We start from the raw sequence: 18,736 nt of genomic DNA on the forward strand, positions 1-18,736 counted from the left end.
CAATGGCGCTCATTGGTTTGCCCATTTGGCGAACTCGGCTCTTTTTTGTTTTAATGCCAGGTATCCTGGTCGGTTGACCAGTTCCTCAAACAACGCCACTCCTTGCACCTCCAGCTCCTCTGTTGCTTTTTCCATGTAAATGTACTTGAGCGGCTCCTGGCTGTGTCCCCTCACCTCCTTGCCTGTGACGATGTCGTGCTTGGGGCTTGGACGCGGGACACCGGCCAAACTGCCCACCAGGACCAACACGCACGCCAAACCGGCCTCCAGTTGGACGTCCAAAGGCAGAGCGTTGCCCAGCTGGTGAAATTGGTATGAAGAGTACGCGGAATTGGCAAACAAAATGGCCGCTCCAACGTAGCAGACGGAAGAAAACATTAAAAAAAAAGTGGTGAAAAATAATTAATTTCATCATGCTGGCTTCCAGAACACTGTCCAAACAATTTGCCCGCACCTATGCCACCAAGGCGCTGAAAATCGGTACGTACTGCGTTAATGTCGCCCGCTAACATTGCAGGCCTGATTCCTGGAGACGGAATCGGCAGAGAAGTCATTCCTGCTGGAAAACAGGTGCTAGAGGCTCTTCCTTCAGACCTCGGTCTCAAGTTCGAGTTCACCGAGCTCAAGGCCGGATTTGAGCTGTTCAAACAGACAGGAACCGCGCTCCCTGACGAAACTGTCGAGGTTCTGCAAAAATCGTGCGACGGCGCTCTTTTCGGAGCAGTCTCGTCTCCAACGACCAAAGTGGAGGGTTACTCGTCGCCAATCGTGGCTCTACGCAAAAAGCTCGGTCTGTACGCCAACGTGAGACCCGTGAAGAGCGTCGAGGGCATTGGCCGCCCCGTCGACATGGTCATCGTGAGAGAAAACACCGAAGACCTCTATATCAAGGAGGAAAAATTGTACGAGAAAGACGGCCAGAAGGTGGCCGAGGCCATCAAGCGGATCACCGAGCGGGCCACCACCAAGATCGGTGCCATCGCGTTGGAGATCGCCTTGCAAAGACAGGCTATCAGAGAGCTTGGCGGCGCCAGTCTGCATTCGCAGCCTACGTTGACGGTGACTCACAAGAGTAACGTTCTGTCTGTGTCTGACGGACTTTTCAGAGAAACCGTGAGAAAATTGTACGACAGCAACCCGGCAAAGTATTCTGGCGTCCAGTACAAGGAGCAGATCGTCGACTCGATGGTGTACAGGATGTTCAGAGAGCCGGAAATTTTCGACGTTGTTGTGGCTCCAAATCTGTACGGAGACATTTTATCCGACGGAGCTGCTGCTCTCGTGGGGTCTCTGGGAGTCGTTCCTTCGGCCAACGTCGGCGACAACTTTGCCATTGGCGAGCCGTGCCACGGTTCAGCCCCAGATATCGAGGGCAAGGGCATTGCCAACCCAATAGCCACGATCCGGTCCACCGCGCTGATGCTCGAGTTTATGGGCCACCCGGAGGCCGCTTCCAAAATCTACGCTGCCGTCGATGCCAACCTCAAGGAGGACGTCATCAAGACGCCAGACTTGGGCGGAAAGAGCTCCACTCAGGAGGTTGTTGCTGACGTGATCAGAAGATTGTAGCTAAATTAATACACTGCTAATCTCTTTCAAAAGCCACCGCGAAAAACCCGATTCCGCCGTCCTGCCGGGGCACCGTGCGGATACAGCCGTCCGCACACCGCTGCGGGTCGTCCAGGGCGCTGAACTCCTCCACAAGCCCGCGCCGCGGCCACGACGGGATCACGTCTTCTCTGCTACACACTCGCCACCCCTGCGCCCGCACCGTGCTGTCCAGCAGCAAGTCCACGACGACCTGCTCGTTCTCCTGAGCGTGCACCGAGCACGTCGAGTAGACAATTTTCTTTGCGTTGGGGAAACGCATCGCGTGCTTCATGATGGCTACCTGGAACCCTGCCAGTTTTTTCAGCCGCTCCTGAGTGTGCTCTTCGGTGTCGTTTTCCTCGAACCCGCGGCCAAAAATGCCGCTGCCCGAGCACGACGGGTCTACAAGCAGTCCTGTGACGTCTGGATATTCGTTGGGGTCGGTCTTGGTGAAGTCGCCCTGTTGTATCCGGATACAGCCTAATGCTCCTGCCTTTTCGCACATCTTGTGCAGAGTCTTGGCTCGTTCCGGGTTTTTCTCGAAAGCGATGACCGAGTCCGGCGAGTTCCCTAAAATAGCGGCCAGATGTGTAGTCTTGTTGCCTGGAGCAGCACACGCGTCGATTATCTTATCCTTGCCTGGTTTGGGAGCCAGAATAAATGCTGGGAAGCAGGACGCCCGATCCTGGATAATTACATCACCAGACTGGTAGATCGGGAGGGAAACAAGCGCTTCGCGCGGGTGGACACCAAATAGGTCTGCCACGTACTCGTCGTGGTAGATGGTACCTTTTTGTATGTCGGCGACGCAATCGACGCGTCGGAGATGTGCCAGGGCAGCGAGGACGGCGTCTTTTGTCGTACGCGCGAGGTTCACACGAAACCATCGCACAGGCGTGTCGTCGTCCTCGACGAGGTCCTCCAGCGTCCGCACGCCGTGCTTCAACTTGAGTTTTGTGAGCTCGGCGTGCAATCTAGTCTTGTTGCGGATCACGGCGTCTTTCAGTGGGTGGTGTTTGCTGTGGATTCGGCCGCCTTTCGACAAAAGCAGGTCGTGAACCAGCAGCAGTGCCAGCGGCTGGGTCAGCTTGCTTTTTTTCTCGAGCTCCAGCAGTTTGCATTTGCGGATGATCTGGGCCAGAAACGGCCGGTACTTGAGCGTCGACAGGACGAGCGCGTACACATGTTTGGGGTCGGACTGGATTTTGCGGTCACGTGCAGCAGCAAAAATGCGGTTCTGCAGCGACCCGCTCTTGGTGTCGTCCAGAAACCGTGAGGCCTCGTAGTAGAGCTTCATATGAAGATGAATTATTTTTTTTTATTTTTTCTCAGGCGGTGTAGTATGGCGAGATTTAATACACAAAACATTATTTTCTTTATTATAATCCCATGGAGACAGCTTTCAACGGAGACCGCAAACGCCCTCTTGACAGCATCAAGCCGGAGGACCAGGATGTGCCCGCGAATTTGGTGATTGTGCCGGAACGCGAGCCGCAATTGGCGTACGTGCCTCTGAAAACAGGTCTTTGCTACGACGTGCGCATGCGGTACCACGCCAAGATATTTACGTCCTACTTCGAATACATTGACCCGCATCCGGAGGATCCGCGCCGGATCTACAGAATATACAAGATCCTGGCCGAGAACGGGCTCATCAACGACCCGACGCTGTCGGGACGCGACCAGATTGGAGATCTCATGGTAAAGATTCCTGTGCGTGAGGCCAGCGCGGAGGAGATCTTGCTCGTGCACACGCCGGAGCATCTACGGTTTATAGAGAGCACGCAGCAGATGACCAAGGAGGAGCTCATGGCACACACAGAAAAAGGCGACTCTGTCTACTTCAACAATGACTCGTTGTTGAGTGCCAAGCTCTCTTGCGGAGGAGCCATTGAGGCGTGCAAGGCAGTGGTGGAGGGCCGTGTTAAAAACGCCCTGGCGGTAGTGCGGCCGCCGGGCCACCATGCGGAGCCCGACGCGCCGGGCGGGTTCTGCTTGTTTTCGAACGTTGCTGTCGCCGCCAAGTCCATTCTTGCAAGCTACCCAGAGTCGGTTCGCCGGATTGTGATAGTGGACTGGGACGTGCACCACGGTAACGGCACACAAAAAGCGTTTTTCGACGACCCGCGCGTGCTGTACATCTCGCTCCACAGGTACGAGCACGGCAAGTACTATCCGGGCACCAAGGCTGGCGGTGCGGACCAGGTCGGTTCTGGCGCGGGCGAGGGCTTCAACGTCAACATTCCGTGGCCCGTGGGCGGCGTCGGCGACGCAGACTACATCTACGCGTTCAACAGGGTGATCATGCCTGTGTGCCACGAGTTTGCGCCGGATCTCGTAATTATCTCGTCGGGGTTCGACGCCGCCGACGGCGACATCATCGGCGGGTGTCACGTGTCACCTGCCGGGTATGGCCACATGACCCACGCGCTCAAGAGTCTCGCCAAGGGTAATTTGTGCGTCGTTTTGGAAGGTGGCTATAATTTGGATGCGATCGCTAGCAGCGCGCTGCGCGTGGCCAAGGTGCTGCTGGGCGAGCCGCCCGAGGAGCTCAAGTCGGTGCAGCTGAAAACTGAGACGATCGAGGTGATCGACGACGTGATCAAGATCCAGTCGCAGTACTGGAAGACACTCAAGCCGGGCTACGACGGCCAGGATTTCTCGAAGCCCAACATCATGGGAGACTACGACGGACTCGTGGAAAAGCTGGGCGCGGTGTCGTTCGAGGAAATGGCCGGCAAGGGCCTCAAAGTCAGCGATGCGATCCGCGCGTACCAGAAAGAAGAGCTTTTCGAAAAACGACATTTTGTGCCGCTTCCAATTCTTACAGAAAAATTGCCAGAGTCGTCCTCACTTAGGGACCTGGTGCTGTGCTCGCCCGATGTTTACCAGGCAGACAAGCTCGTAATTGTTGTGCATGACTCGGCGCGTGTGTGGGCCCGCAGAGACCCGGTAACGGGCACGCTGGACTCGGCTTCGGCGGTCGTGGTGGATCAGTCTCTGCGGTTTTTGGACTGGGCGTTGGACCAGCAGTACGGCGTCGTGGACATCAACGTGCCGCTGTCCATCTCTGGTAGCGAGGACGCACAGTATAACAACATCAGCTCCGCGCAGGACGTGCTGCTGTATCTCTGGGACCACTACATCCAGTACTTCAAGGTGAGCAAGATCGCGTTTGTTGGTGTTGGCGACGCGTACAACGGCGTGGTACATCTATGCGGCCACCGTGACGTACGCGGGCTGGTGAAGTGCTCGGTGAACTATTTGGACCGTGCGACCGCATTGCGCGCGATCGTCTCGTCGATCGACGAGTCGGTGGTCGACTGGTTCTACCAGAACTCGCTCGTGTTCACGGCGGCGAAACACCCGTGCTGGGGCGACGTGGAGAAAAACGGGAGCAGCAAGCGGCCGCGCAAGAAGTACGGCCGTGTTTTGCGCGCCGACGTGGAAGGCGTGGACAATATCATTGAGGAGAGGTTGGAAGAAGGCTGCGACTTCATTCAGGACTCGTTGGAGGACTACGATAGCGATAGCGAGTGAAAGTGGATATGCCTTTTCTGTTCTATAATGCACTGGGGAACTTTTCGTAGAAGCGTCTTTCGAGCGCCTCGACGTCGTCGTCGCTGAAGCTGTTGCGCGCAGGCGGCGGCGGCTTCTGGGGCGTCGACTTGTTGGAGCTCAGATGCTCTGGTTTCTTTGGCCGTGGAGGCGGTTTCTTGGAGCTGGTCTTCGCTCTGTTCCGCAACGGGGTCGACGGAGTCGACGAGTCGACGCTGTTGACGCGACTCAGCACCGCGTCCTGGTAGCTCAGCTTCTCGCCCGCATCTCTGTAGGACGACGACACAGACAGCGGCGAGTACGGCGACGTGGCTGTCGAGCTTGGCGTGGCAAACGGCGGCGGTGAGGTGTTCGTCGTTCTGGACGGCGTGATCACCTTGATCGGGATCTTGTTGACCTTGGGCTTTGCCGGCGGCGGCATGCTGCTATTGTCGGTGTATTTTCCGTACCCGTGTGCCGTTTTCGCCGGAGGCGGCGACGGCTTGCGGTTCAGCAACATGTGCACTCTACGTTGGATCGAGTTTGACCGTTTAGGTGGCCGGTGCGCAGGCACGCTTGGCTTTTCTGCGCGCGGCGTGGTCTGCTCGTCCTCGATGAACGTTTCCGACGCTGAGGAGCTCGAGTTCGAGTCCGCGCGGTAGATCGTCGTGAACTCCTGCAACGAGTCTGTGCTGCGGTTCGAGCCGGACGCATTTCTGCTCTTTATGGAAGAATAGGACGGGTTTCTGCTCGATTCGCGCGATCTGCCCCCAGTCAAGAGGTCCTTGATCGATGAAATGCTCGACCGCTTGTGGTGGCCGGTGTTAGACGTTTTCAGGCTCGCAAAGCGCGACTTGAAGCTGTCGCCTGTTCTCTGTGGAGTGGCGCTCTTGATGAAGTCGACAGAGCTGTTGATATTGTTATGGTGGTTCGGAGACAGCTCCACCACCTCCTCTCTAGTCATGCCATCGATGAGGTCAGCGTGCGACACGGGGCCAGACGCCTGTTTGTGGAGACTGGCGGCAGACATGCTGAGCGGGCGCGACTTGGACGAGGACCTTCTGGTGAATTCGGGACGCGCAAACGACTGCGCAAGATCCGACGTGGACTTGTTATTGGACGGCGCCACAAACTTGGTTTTGTCGAGCCTTGCAAAAGGGTCCTGCGCAGTCAAATGGTGCGCCATGACTTTCTCAGAATACGACTTCTGCAACACATGCTCTCTGGAAGAGTTGCTTGCCACCTCGTTTTTGACCGAAGGAGCAACCAGCTCTTCTGTCGTGGCAGGCCGACGCGGCATAGGCGGCGGCTGGGCAGCATGGAGGTTTCGGGTCTGGTCTGTGGTCTTGGCTATGTTTGGGTACGGAACACCACGCATCTTGCAAACTTCCTCCAGCAGCTGGAAAACGGTCGGTCTCTTCTTTGGGTCCACCATCAAACACCTCGCAATCACGTTCTTCAATCTTGTACTGTACGGGGGAGTTGGAGGGAACGAGTACAGGCCGTGCAAAATAGCATACTCGCCGCCTCCACCGTTGCCGTTGCCGTTAATGGCATTCTGTTCGAAAGGTGTCGTGTAATAGCAGAGCTTGTACAAAAACACGCCCAACGCCCAGATATCCGACTTCTCGTCGATCGGCTGTCCTTTGTACAGGTCTATCATTTCCGGACAGCGGTACTGGGGCGTAGTGTGTTTCATTATGTCGTTCTGGAGAATCTCGAACTCCTCGACGTTGCGTGGCGGTCTCAACGGCGGCGACGCCGACCCAAAATCGCACAATTTGTAGTGTCTGTCGCTGGAGAGTAGCACGTTTTCGATCTTGATGTCTTTATGGATTAGCGGGGGATTCAGAGCGTGCATGTGCGCCACACCCTCCGTGATCTCGCCCATGATCTGCAGAATCTCCGGCTCCTTCAGCTTGTTCACCAGCCGCGTGTTCATGAAATCGATCAAGCCGTTTCCAGAACAGTACTCCATCAGCAGGAACACCTCGTATCCTACCCCGTTGGCCATCCGTGAAGCGTGCGAGTCGATGTACGACACAATGCAGCTTTTCCCCTGGAGCCGTCTCATGGCGTCGACCTCCTGGCGAAGCACGTTCAGCGTTGGTTTGTCGGGCACCGCCACTCTTTTCAGACATGCTATTTTCTGATCTCGCCAGGCAGGACTGATACGGCAAGTGTACACGTGCGCAAAGCCTCCCTGGGACAAGTACTTCTCAATGACAACTTTGTGCGAGCCCACGGTCAACACGGTGCCCGGTTTATATACCAAGGGCGGGGCTCCGGCGGTCATAGCTGTTCGAGGCTGATATCACACTTGGAAAATATATGAAAAGGAATGCTGTGGAAGTCTTGCTACTGCCGCGTGGTACTCGGGCCTTGATTAGTTTGAATCAGTGGTTCACAAGCGGCAATTCCCTCTTGTGTGCTTGCAGCCTCAACCACCTTTAATGTACAGCTGGTTTTATTTTTAACGTTTTAAAAACAACTCAGAAAAAGTCGTGCGCGCACACACACACCTTTTTCTCAGTACGGCTTGAATCTCTTGGAGTCCTTCTTGTGCTTCTTTTTCTTGTGTTTTCTGTCCGACTCGGGCTTTGACTCCTGCTGCTTCGTCTCAATGGGTTGTGGCGTGCTGCTGAAGAACGTAGCGCTGGTGTCCGCCAGAAGGCACGGTGTTTTCCACAGCTTCACCAAATTGTCCTCGCCAGCAGTGTAAACCATATTCTCCAGCACCAGCGCGTCACGAACCACCTCTTCGCCATGTGCATCGGGGAAATATATGGGTGACTCGCTCGAAAAGTCAAAATTCTCCACAGCAGGGTCGAAACGGTGCATCTTCAGCTCGTGCTTCGAATTCGACCCGCAAAAAACATAGCCCGGAGCCTGCAGATCCACCACGTACTCGCACCCCCACTTTTCGCGAACGTCGCCAAACTCTTTTGGCAGCGGCTCGATGTGCTCCTCGGTGCGGTGGTCGTTCAGCTCGTGCACCGCAAACGTCTCCATGTGCGACAGAGTGTATATTCTGTTTGGCGAGAGGAAATTTGCCGAGTGGATCGACGTAAAGTTGATCACCTGCAGCAAAGCATCGTCCTCCTCGGGCACAGAAAGATCGTAAATATTCACGTAGCCGTCTGTCGACCCGCTCAAAAGCAGCTGTCTGTTGGACGGGTGGAACCGCGCTTCGGTGATGTCGTCGTTGTGCGAGTCAATAAATGTCCTGAACGGCTGTGTTGGCTTGCGCAGGTCCCAGAGAATCAGCTCCGAGTCGGACCCACTGAGCTCGGTTCCTGCTACCAACAAGTTGTAGCTGGCGTCGAGGGATAGAAACGGCAATTGGCGGGCGTTGGAAAACGTGTGTGTCTCGCGGTTGGTTCTCGCGTCCCAGACCTTCACGGTACCGTCGTTTGAGCAGCTCGCAAAGGTGTACGAGTCCAGGGCCTTGATTTTATTGATGGAGCGTGAATGTGCACTGAGGGTACTGATACTCTGCAGAGTTTTGGATAGAACGTGGATTCTGCCACTGGAGGCTGCAACAGCAACATTGCCGGCCACAGCAGCCAAACCCAGCGCCCAATCGTTGCAGTTGAAACTGGAAACGAAAGCTGCCTTCATGGAAAATAGGTGAAAAAATTCGCAGCACAGCCGGACTATAAACTGTAGCCAGACATACCGTAATTTGGGCATTTGCAACCATTTGGCAACCGAAGAACGACGACAATGATGAGAAAAAAATCAGCTCTCACATGGTGCTTTTCAACTGCGAAACACCCCACCTATGCCTTGCATGTCTCCCCTTTTCGATTTCCTCCGTAAAATAATTTTTTTAATTATTTTCTTAATTCATGTCTGGCAAAATACAGCCCTCCCAGGAGGAGATAGAGCTGGAAACCCAGAAGTTCAAGAGCACAGCGACGCCCGAACTCCAAGAAAGTTTGTATGTGCACGAGGTGTACAACGACATCGCCCAACACTTCTCGCAGACCAGATACAAGCCATGGCCTATGGTGGCCCAGTTTTTGGGATCCATCTCCGACTACTCGCTTGGAGTGGACGTCGGATGCGGGAACGGCAAGTACCTGACTGTGAACCCGAAACTGTACATTGTGGGGTCAGATTATTCGACTGGTTTGCTCGACCAGGCTGTGCAGCTTCACCAAAGAGAGTTGAACGATTTGGTGGTAGCAGATGGGATGATGCTGCCGCACGAAACCAAAAGGTTTGATTTTGCCATGTCGATTGCGGTGGTGCACCATTTCAGTACGAAAGAGAGGCGCGTCGCGGCGATCCGCGAAATTCTACGGGTGGTGCGCTGCGGCGGCCGTGCCCTGGTGTACTGCTGGGCTTTGGAGCAGGAGAAGTCTCGCCGCGGGTACAGAGAAGGCATGGAACAGGATATATTGGTGCCGTGGGTGACTAAAGATGGAACAACTCGAATGAGATATTATCATTTATATAAGAAAGGCGAACTGGAGGAGGACTGTGTGGCCGCTGGAGGAAAAATTGTGCAGAGCGGATATGAGAAAGACAATTGGTGGGTAATCGTTGAGCGGATATAGATGGGGTAAAATGACTATATGACTATATTGACACGTTGGGGCTGTTTGCGTAAGTCATTGCCGTGCGACGTTCGTGTTTGCCTTTCTTCATGAGCTGTTTCAGAGCCACACCGTCGAGCGGGTCGAGTAGCTCGAACGAGCACAGCAGCTCCTCGGAAACAGACATGACGGCCCCCCAGTTGTCGAACTCACCGCAATAATTCGGGGCAGAAAACACGGTCACCAGTGACCGGTCGTTGAAGAACTCGTATCCGTCCTCGACCACCATGTGTGCACGCACCACAAGGTCGAATTGGAACTTGTTGAGGAACTTGTTGATGGCCACCTTGTTGAAACAGTAAGAGACTCCTCGCTCGTTGTCCTCCCATTCGTTCGGGGTATCTGCTGGGTCCGACCAAAGCAGATCGTTCAGCAGACCAAAGTCCGGCACGTCTGTTGGTCTTTTGATCATTCTTATTTCGTCCATGGAATTCAGCACCGGCGACAGCCCGCCGTGCACACAGAAGATTTTGGACGCCACTATTGCTGCGATCGGCAGCGTGTTGAACGTGTCGATAAATATCTTCCATGTCTTAAGATTCGCTCTTCGCTTGCATTCGTCGTAGAACCCGTAGGCCCTTGTTATCTGCGCACACTCGTGGTTTCCTCGTAGCAGGAAGAAATTCTCTGGGTACTTGATCTTGTAGCACAGGAGCAGCAAGATGGTCTCCAGCGACTGTTTGCCCCGGTCCACGTAGTCTCCCAGGAACAGATAGTTGCTTGCTGGCGGAAACCCGCACTTGGTGAAGATGCGGATCAGGTCGCTGTACTGGCCGTGCACGTCGCCGACGATCTTGACGGGCGCGCTGAGCTCCAGCAGCGTGGGCTGGCTCAGGAATATTTCTCTTGCCGTGGAGCATATCATCTGGATTTCCGAGTTTTTGAGGCATATCGCCTTGGTTCTCTTGCCCGAGTAGCCTGCGTCCAGCAGCCGCTGGATCAGGTCCTCGATGTCCAGCACGCCCTGGTCCTGTGTCGATGCTGCCTCCGGGGCCCTGTACGACCCCGACTTGAACGAGCTCGCCATTGGCGATACCTGCGGGTTTGGAATATCGATCGATTGTGGTTGATTGGGCACGTTCGAGGCGAGCGACGAGGACGAGTTCACGCGCAGAATCGGCGACTTTGGCGGCACAGACAGCATGCTGGGCGGAATGTCGATGTTCAGGTTCTCCATCTCGTCTGTGAGCTCCGTGAGGCTCTTGGACGAGTCCCGTCTGTTTATTATGGGGGACGACGAAACTGTCTTGAAGCTGGCGGTCTCGCTCGCCGAGCGCCGCGACCGAATTGAGCGGGTGCTCCTCGCGGAGGTCGATGTGTCTGTCCTGGAAAACTGCGGATTTTTGGGCTTAGACGGCTCGTTACCCATTTTAGTTGTGATAAACTTTTTGTAAAAAAACTTGAGGGGCAAGGAAAGAATAAGTCGCCTGGATAATTTTATTGAGCTGGCTACGAAACAAGTAAAACCCAACTATTTGCACCTCAAGCATATTAAATGGTGCTAACAAGCAGATCCAGTCATTTAGGCTGTCACGTCTAGTAGCCGTATTTTACAACAATACTTCCGTAGTCAATTACCAGACCAGGTACTCTAGTCTGTCCTTACCCTATCACTAAAAGTCACCGTCCTTAGCTTCCCCCGAGTCTCTCGTGCCAGAGCCCCAAGTTGTCAATTAATTCTCCAGTTCTGCCTGGCTGGTTAATCTCCCAGGCTGTGCAGAAAATTTTATCCTATGCTTTCTCGTGTGCGACCTCTCGCCCCTACTGTCAAGCAGTCGGCAGCAACGCTCGCCAGAATTGACCCCGTGTACTACACAGACCACGTGCGGTACCATGCCGGGCTTGATCCCGCGAACGAGCAGACGCACGACCTGTGCGAGCTGTACACCGCCTTTGGCAAGTTGACTCACCAGGCAGCTCTTCCTCGGCAAACAAAGGTTCACTACTATAACGAGCTGATCCGAACCTTTGCGCGGTTTGATTTCGGTGTCTACGCATGTATACAGCCGCATCTGGCCCAGATCAACGGCAAACTTGAGCCCAGCACTCTCAAAGAGGTCTTGCTGGCGAATCCAGGCCGCAGATGGTCCACCTACGAGATCTTTGAGCAACACTGCACATCCGACCCTGAAGTGAAGCACATAGTGCTGGAACGGCTTGTTGACGGCGAAAAGGCTGACACAGAGCCCGAAGACATCGAAATCTCATTTTTCAAGGCATACAACATCCTCAAGCTAGCGGCCGATAGTTTCGCCGATCTGGGGGAGGATTCCCAGAAAAGGCTGGTCACCGACTTCTTTGCTCTCGAGCTGGACTCTTATATTGCTTCCTTGCCCCTGGACGTCGATGTCAGAAAACAACTGCTGGAGCTGCCGAATCTCACACCCAAACAGCGACTCAGTTTGCTGACGTTGGATCTGCCGAATCCGGTGCTTATCGAGAACCTCGTGCCGATTGCGGGCGCGGGAAAGCTCCAAACATCCGAAAACGAGAAACTGATGCACGAAAAGCTCGGCTTTCTGCCGCTTCTGGACCCTGAAAAAAGTGCCTGGAAATTAATCAGCGTTCTCGAGCCTCTACCTCAGGCCGCCGCTGCCATTGCAAAGGCGCGCGGATTTTTCTTGGAAAAATCACAGACTGTGCCCACGGACCCGCTGGCCGCCAATCTGGACGAGCTCAACTTCCTCATCAGCGCACACGAGACCGTGCGCACGGGAGCTGCGCCTGTTTTTGTCGAGACGGCCAGTCCGCAGATTGCGTGCGCAAAAATCCTGCTGCACGCGTGGACCGGCAGCCAGGACGAGGCGTTGGATGAGTACAACGCCGCAATTGCCAAGTGGGGCGCAGAAACACAAACCAGCAGCCAGCTGGTGTACTGTCTCGTCCTTGCTACGCTGCTACAAAATGACGTGCAACTAGCGCAATACATCCGCAAAAGAGCGGTCGACGCGGGTCTTGTGACCAAGAACATGGATAGACGTATCGCCGACACGATGAAAGCCTACGGCGACCTCGTTGAGGAGAAGAAAGATGTGCGCCAAGGCCTCCAAAACGAAGCGTTATCCACCCTCGTGCATTTGGCAGAAACTGTGGAGACCGTCTAGTCACGTGACTCTTCATAAGCGTACGAAAAAAAGCTCTGGAGGACGAAAAGTTGGTGAAAAATCTTGATCCCAGCATGTCCAGCAATATCACTTGGCACCACAACCTCACCACAGAGGAGCGCAACAAACTGACTGGCCAGAAGGGCGCCACCGTGTGGCTGACCGGGCTGAGTGCGTCTGGAAAGAGCACGATTGCCTGCGGTCTGGAAAGACTGCTGCTGACTAAGGGAATCAATGCTTACAGACTGGACGGCGACAACGTCCGGTTCGGCCTCAACAAGGACCTGGGTTTCAGCGAGAAGGACCGTGCCGAGAACATCCGTCGTATTTCCGAGGTCTCGAAGCTCTTTGCCGACTCATCTGCCATTGCTATCACTTCTTTTATTTCTCCATACAAAGGTGACAGAGCACAGGCAAGAAAACTGCACGAAGAGGCCGGTCTTCCGTTTGTCGAGGTGTTTGTCGATGTGCCGCTGGAGGTGGCCGAAAAGAGAGACCCCAAGGGCCTGTACAAGAAGGCCAGGGAGGGGCTTATCAAGAATTTCACTGGTATCGACGACCCATACGAGGCTCCCGAAAAACCGGAAATTCACCTGGACACCAGCAACACCGGCATTGAGGAGTGCATCACGACCATTGCCGGGTACCTTGCGTCGCACGGGATTGTGCCTAACTAGATTCTAATGTCATGCATGTAGTTATTAATTGTACGTTTCTGCGAAATCGTCCCAGAGCTCGTCCACGTGCTGCCACGACTTGTAGCCGTACTCCCAGATGTTTAGGTCGTGGCCCGCGAGCGCCTGAAACGTCTCGATCGGGTTCTGTGTCCACAGCGTGTCTGGAACGTCCAGACTAGCGAGATCCAGGCCGGGAGACGAAACATCCGGCAGCTGCGGCCGGTAGCTGGCAAGCAGATTCTGCACCTTGGTGTGCTTGACGGTGGCGTCCTTGTTGCCCTCGCTGGCCATTTTCGCGACGATCGCGAGCGACGAGTCCAGGAACCGCGAACATTCGTCGGTGTTGAACTGCAGCACGTCACCGCAGATGAAAAACGTCAAGCATGCGCTGTAGATATAGTCGAGGTCCATGACGCCGTAGGTCGCGAGCATGCCCTCGTTGGCGCACGAGTTGGCGATGTAGACGGTCATCTGCGCGGCGTTGAGACAGATCGTGAGCAGCTCGCACAGGTCGGTGCTGATTTTGAATTCGGGGTCTGTTTTCTTCATCTCGACCAAACTGTACAAAAACGGGATCGTGGTGAGATGGATGCAGAAACAGCGGTTCAGATGAAGCGAGCACACCAGACGCTTGTGTTTGAGGTCGTCGGACGTGGCGTTGTACTGCAACTGCAGCTCACGTGGCAGCGTTTCGTTCCACCGAACCAGTTGCTGGATAATGCCTCCCAGAGTTTCCGTCCAGTTGGACGTCTTGCCGAGTCGGTAGATCGCCCGGAATATATCCTCCGAGATGGCGCTGAGCTTGATATAGGTTGCGAACTGCGCGGCGGCCGTCGTGTTGGGCACATCCTTGCACAGCATCTGTGGCAGCGGGCACGAGATGTCTTTGGACTGCAGGAGCGACGGCTCGCCCATTTTCGCCGCAAGAGTCTTGTTGAGCCCGTACGAGACCCAGAAGACGCGCGCGCGGATGTCTGCCTCGTGTGGCGTGTGCGCCGGCTCGTTTTTGCTGAGCCCGATGTGGCTTGCCAGCTGGATCGCCATATTCGAGTAGAGCATGCAGTCGTCGTCGCGGCCCAGCGAGCGGAAAAACAGGCTGGCTAGCGTCAGCGTCGCCACTGCAACGTAGTTTTCGGGCTCGTTTTTCATCTGCGTACAGGGCAGCACCAGCGTGAGGGCGCTGGAAAGCAAATATCCGGTAATTGGGTCGGAGCTGCGGGTATACTTTGTGCCGAGAGCCATAACCACAAAGCAGAGAGCGCGGAATTGGGTCGAAGAGTGGTCTGCAAGATTTCTGAACCGCCCGGACGGGTCGTATGTCTGCGAAAGCCGCGCTTTCAGCAGATCGACGTCGTACGGGAAATAAATATCGTTGAGGAAGAAGTGCGACCGGTCGACAAGAAGCATGGCCTCCTGGAACGTGAGGGACTCAAGATAGTCTAGTACACGCGCCCTGTCAGGCTTCGGGAGCCGGGCGGGCACGACGTCGGGTTCCAGTGGATGGATCTTGATTTTGTCCAAACTCTCGAGTCTTGTTCTAAAAGAGGAAATAGGGCCGATGGTATCTGGGGCCGGTGCCGGCACCGTTTCGCGAGCGGAGCGGGCCGCGGCGAGCTCTTGTTGCAGCCGTTCAATTGTACCCACCATCTCCTGGTACTTGGAATGGAGCACGGAGATTCGTTTTTCGTACGGCGAGTACACACACCGGATCTTGAGCTTGAGGCAGCGGTCGCACGGATCTGAGCCCGAGCACCGGTTCTTGCGTCGTTTGCACGAGTCACAGCTGCTGTGTTAGACTCTGTTGTTGCCACACTTACGCTTTCTTGTTTCTGTTCGACACAGAGAGCTGGATTTCCGACATGCTATTAATTCCCAGGGCTCATCTCAAAAAAGATAAGTTAATGTTTTGTTATGTAAGCTGGAGGCATTTTTTTTCATTTATTTTCTTTTGTCATGCGATGGCATAGAATCCGGATCTCCATCCGGACGCAACTAATAGCGCTCGTGCTGTTCGTGGCGCTGTTCTCGCTGTTTGTACTTGCCGTCGTGTCTGGCTTGTACTTCACGTCGGTGTTTACGTCGGCTAGAGTCGAGAAACTCCAAGTTGTGGCAGAGCTCAAGGCTGCCCAAATAAAACAGAGTTTTATCTATTATTACTACCAGATCTACTTTCTGAGCACGCGAGATACGCTCGAGGACGCGCTGAGCTACCGCAAGGCCGGAAACACGTCCGACTCGGTCACTGCAGACGCCATCAAGACGATCGAACAAACACTCGACTCCTCGGCCTCGCTGAACGCCGCGCGGCTCTACGACATTAATCTGTCGCTTATTGCGAACGTGTCGAACAGCGAGGCGTCCGCAAAAATCGCCGCCGATTCCCTCGAACGCCTGTACATTCTGGGCCACAACAACTCTGCGGCAGTGACCGATCAACTGGCCAAACAGCTCGGCTACGTTGCCGGGCCCATCTATTACAACACAACATATTTCATGTCGCTGACGCTGCCCGTGTACACGAACTCGTCTGTGCTGCTCTCAACGCCCAATTTGAGTGGCTACATCTCTGTCATAGTCAACGTCGATTCGGTCAAGGACGTCACGGAGAGCGCGTCGACCGACGACTACGCCGGCATCTATTGTCTCAAACCGCTCAACACCACCGGCAACGCGACTCTCACCGACACGTATGCGTACGTTTTCGGGCCCACCGACGACGAATACAACATTTCGTCCTATCCGCCCGCCGAGGCCGTGTTCGTCCAGAACAAGGACATCGGCCACTACACAGACATGCGGAACCCGTTTGGAGAGCGGGTTTCTGTTGGATACTCTAAGGTGGATCTCACGTACGCTGATTGGATGATCTCCGTGGAGCAGAGCCGCGGCAAGTTCATGGGCCCGACCGTCAAGCTGACGAAGCTGATAGTGGGTGTTTGCATCGGGATTGCCGCGTTCATGTGTTTTGTGACGTTTCCGCTTGCACATTACGGCGTTCGACCAATTCTGAAGCTGCAGAAGGCCACCGAGCAGGTCACGGAGGGCCGCGGGCTGCGCACTCAGAGACGACATAAGAGAAACGGAGCCATTTTCAATTTTGACCGCAGAGACAGCAGCCGGCGTGCAAACAAAGAAAGCACGGACGGTTCCCCACCGCCACCGGGGCCGCCAGGCGGCCAGTCCACCTACCGCAGCAAGTTCCATTCGCTCGGCAACCTGCAACGGCTGATGATCCCAAAAGACGTCGATAAGACAGATCACATGAAAACGGAGTCGAGCGATACGAGCGACGAAAAGCTGTTTGCGCGCGAGCTGGACGACGAGCGGCGCCACACGCGCGACGAGTCGCAGTTCGACAGCATGGGCCGCACCGTGACAAGCCCGCATTCGCACGAGAGCTTCCCCGACTGGGTTGTTGGGCGGCGTGTGCCGACGCCGGCGATTGTGCAGGGCAAGGGCCTCTTTTATGACGAGCTGAGCGAGCTGACAGAGGCGTTCAACGCGATGACCGAGGAGCTGGACCTGCAGTACGCGCATCTCGAGGACCGTGTGCGGGCGCGGACCAAGGAGCTGGAGGTGGCCAAGATCCAGGCAGATGCGGCCCGGCAGCAGGCAGAGGCGGCAAACGAGGCCAAGACAGTGTTCATTGCCAACATTTCGCACGAGCTTCGCACGCCGCTCAACGGCATTCTGGGCATGACGTCGGTGGCCATGGCCGAGACCGACGTCGACCGCATCCACTCGTCGCTGGAGCTCATCTTCCGCAGCGGCGAGCTTCTGCTGCACATCCTTACACAGCTTTTAACGTTCAGCAAGAACCAGCTGCAGCGGTCGAAGCTGCAGAAGCGCACGTTCCAGATCTCGGAGCTTGCGTCGCAAACAGAGTCGATCTTCGGCAAGACCGCGATCGACCAGAAGGTGAGGCTCGAGCTGGTGGTGAAGCCTGCTCTTTTGCGGCACATGGTGCTGTTTGCCGACTCCAATCGGCTCATGCAGGTGATCATGAACCTCGTGAGCAACTCGCTCAAGTTCACGCCCGAGGACGGCGTCGTGACAGTCACGATGCGCATTCTGGGCGAGTACGACGCGCAACGGTCACGCGAGGCCAACTACGAGAGCGTCTTCATCAAGAACAACGCGGCGTACTCGTCTGCGACGGCCGCCATGTCTGACGCCGCCAGTATCGACACCATGGCATCAAGCAGCTACAGAAGCGTGCTGGCCGCGTCGTACAACTACGGCACCGAGTTGCGCGCCAGTGTCGATTCGCTCACCTCCGGACTCGACGACGACGGGTACCTGGACAGCCAGAAGGAGAAAAAAACGTACAGCAAGTTCAGCAAACCGATCAAATGGGTGTTCGAGCTGACCATCACCGATACCGGGCCGGGCATCGACGAGTCGTTGCAGGAGAAGATTTTCGAGGCTTTCGTGCAAGGCGACCAGACTCTGTCGCGGTCGTACGGTGGCACTGGCCTGGGACTATCGATTTGCAAGCAATTTGCCAAAATGATGCACGGAACGCTGACGCTGCGGTCTAAGGTGGGCCACGGCTCGTCTTTCACGTTCACAGTTCCGCTTCCGCAGGTCGGCGAGTGTGCGTATGAGGAGCCGAAGCTGAAACGAGTCAGTTTTGCAAACGACTCGACGCCGGTGCCGGAGATGCCGACGGTCGAGTCGGCGTACATGGGCAAGCCTGACCTGATCACGAGAGCGTCGACGGGCACGGCGCTGTCGAACAGAAAGTCTTCCAATAGCTCAAACGTGTCTGGCGGCGATTCGTCGTCGAGCAGCACGTGTCCGCTTAAGGTGCTGATTGCAGAGGACAACCTCGTGAACCAAGAGGTGATTAAGCGGATGCTGAAGCTGGAGGGCATTACCGACGTGACAATGGCATGCGACGGGATCGAGGCGAGCGAGCTCATGACAGAGGCCATCGACAACAACGAGACGTACGACCTGGTGTTTATGGACGTTCAGATGCCCAACATGGACGGTCTTTCCGCGACGAAATACTTCCGCGAGAAGCTCAAGTACACGGGCCCGATCGTCGCGCTGACGGCGTTTGCCGATCAGAGCAACAAGGACGACTGTTTGAAGGCAGGCATGTCGGGCTTTTTGTCGAAACCGATCGGCAGAGGCGTGCTACGGCGCATTCTGCAAGACTTCTGTCCTACGCTGTCTCCGAGTCTCGGCGCTGCCGAGCACGAAAAATCATAGAGTT

At 55.4% G+C, this 18,736-nt stretch overlaps 12 protein-coding genes across 12 annotated transcripts; 6 read left to right on the forward strand and 6 right to left on the reverse strand.

Annotated features, from left to right (window-relative positions):
* Window positions 1–9: 9 nt before the first annotated feature.
* Window positions 10–378, reverse strand: HPODL_04850 (uncharacterized protein; the record flags this gene model as incomplete). Its single annotated transcript, XM_014081201.1, has 1 exon — window positions 10–378. One exon carries the CDS (start codon window positions 376–378, stop codon window positions 10–12), a length of 369 nt encoding a protein of 122 aa, XP_013936676.1.
* Window positions 379–416: 38 nt separating this feature from the next.
* HPODL_04851 (Homoisocitrate dehydrogenase, mitochondrial) lies at window positions 417–1,569 on the forward strand (the record flags this gene model as incomplete). Its single annotated transcript, XM_014081202.1, has 2 exons — window positions 417–480; window positions 518–1,569. 2 exons carry the CDS (start codon window positions 417–419, stop codon window positions 1,567–1,569), a joined length of 1,116 nt encoding a protein of 371 aa, XP_013936677.1.
* A 16-nt stretch (window positions 1,570–1,585) lies between these two features.
* Window positions 1,586–2,887, reverse strand: HPODL_04852 (uncharacterized protein; the record flags this gene model as incomplete). The annotated part of the gene is made up of 1 exon (XM_014081203.1): window positions 1,586–2,887. The coding sequence occupies one exon, from the start codon at window positions 2,885–2,887 to the stop codon at window positions 1,586–1,588; it is 1,302 nt and encodes a 433-aa protein (XP_013936678.1).
* Window positions 2,888–2,979: 92 nt separating this feature from the next.
* HPODL_04853 (Histone deacetylase HDA1) lies at window positions 2,980–5,130 on the forward strand (the record flags this gene model as incomplete). Its single annotated transcript, XM_014081204.1, has 1 exon — window positions 2,980–5,130. The coding sequence occupies one exon, from the start codon at window positions 2,980–2,982 to the stop codon at window positions 5,128–5,130; it is 2,151 nt and encodes a 716-aa protein (XP_013936679.1).
* Window positions 5,131–5,152: 22 nt separating this feature from the next.
* On the reverse strand, window positions 5,153–7,423 carry HPODL_04854 (Protein serine/threonine kinase; the record flags this gene model as incomplete). The annotated part of the gene is made up of 1 exon (XM_014081205.1): window positions 5,153–7,423. The coding sequence occupies one exon, from the start codon at window positions 7,421–7,423 to the stop codon at window positions 5,153–5,155; it is 2,271 nt and encodes a 756-aa protein (XP_013936680.1).
* Window positions 7,424–7,656: 233 nt separating this feature from the next.
* On the reverse strand, window positions 7,657–8,748 carry HPODL_04855 (uncharacterized protein; the record flags this gene model as incomplete). The annotated part of the gene is made up of 1 exon (XM_014081206.1): window positions 7,657–8,748. One exon carries the CDS (start codon window positions 8,746–8,748, stop codon window positions 7,657–7,659), a length of 1,092 nt encoding a protein of 363 aa, XP_013936681.1.
* Window positions 8,749–8,978: 230 nt separating this feature from the next.
* Window positions 8,979–9,692, forward strand: HPODL_04856 (tRNA (carboxymethyluridine(34)-5-O)-methyltransferase; the record flags this gene model as incomplete). The annotated part of the gene is made up of 1 exon (XM_014081207.1): window positions 8,979–9,692. The coding sequence occupies one exon, from the start codon at window positions 8,979–8,981 to the stop codon at window positions 9,690–9,692; it is 714 nt and encodes a 237-aa protein (XP_013936682.1).
* Window positions 9,693–9,714: 22 nt separating this feature from the next.
* HPODL_04857 (Serine/threonine-protein phosphatase PP-Z1) lies at window positions 9,715–11,100 on the reverse strand (the record flags this gene model as incomplete). The annotated part of the gene is made up of 1 exon (XM_014081208.1): window positions 9,715–11,100. One exon carries the CDS (start codon window positions 11,098–11,100, stop codon window positions 9,715–9,717), a length of 1,386 nt encoding a protein of 461 aa, XP_013936683.1.
* A 364-nt stretch (window positions 11,101–11,464) lies between these two features.
* On the forward strand, window positions 11,465–12,835 carry HPODL_04858 (putative secreted protein; the record flags this gene model as incomplete). Its single annotated transcript, XM_014081209.1, has 1 exon — window positions 11,465–12,835. One exon carries the CDS (start codon window positions 11,465–11,467, stop codon window positions 12,833–12,835), a length of 1,371 nt encoding a protein of 456 aa, XP_013936684.1.
* A 74-nt stretch (window positions 12,836–12,909) lies between these two features.
* HPODL_04859 (Adenylyl-sulfate kinase) lies at window positions 12,910–13,512 on the forward strand (the record flags this gene model as incomplete). The annotated part of the gene is made up of 1 exon (XM_014081210.1): window positions 12,910–13,512. One exon carries the CDS (start codon window positions 12,910–12,912, stop codon window positions 13,510–13,512), a length of 603 nt encoding a protein of 200 aa, XP_013936685.1.
* A 24-nt stretch (window positions 13,513–13,536) lies between these two features.
* Window positions 13,537–15,159, reverse strand: HPODL_04860 (putative C6 transcription factor; the record flags this gene model as incomplete). Its single annotated transcript, XM_014081211.1, has 1 exon — window positions 13,537–15,159. The coding sequence occupies one exon, from the start codon at window positions 15,157–15,159 to the stop codon at window positions 13,537–13,539; it is 1,623 nt and encodes a 540-aa protein (XP_013936686.1).
* A 306-nt stretch (window positions 15,160–15,465) lies between these two features.
* On the forward strand, window positions 15,466–18,732 carry HPODL_04861 (uncharacterized protein; the record flags this gene model as incomplete). Its single annotated transcript, XM_014081212.1, has 1 exon — window positions 15,466–18,732. One exon carries the CDS (start codon window positions 15,466–15,468, stop codon window positions 18,730–18,732), a length of 3,267 nt encoding a protein of 1,088 aa, XP_013936687.1.
* Window positions 18,733–18,736: the final 4 nt, after the last annotated feature.

This window comes from Ogataea parapolymorpha, chromosome II, assembly GCF_000187245.1.
Source record: "Ogataea parapolymorpha DL-1 chromosome II, whole genome shotgun sequence".
NCBI lineage: Eukaryota > Fungi > Ascomycota > Pichiomycetes > Pichiales > Pichiaceae > Ogataea > Ogataea parapolymorpha.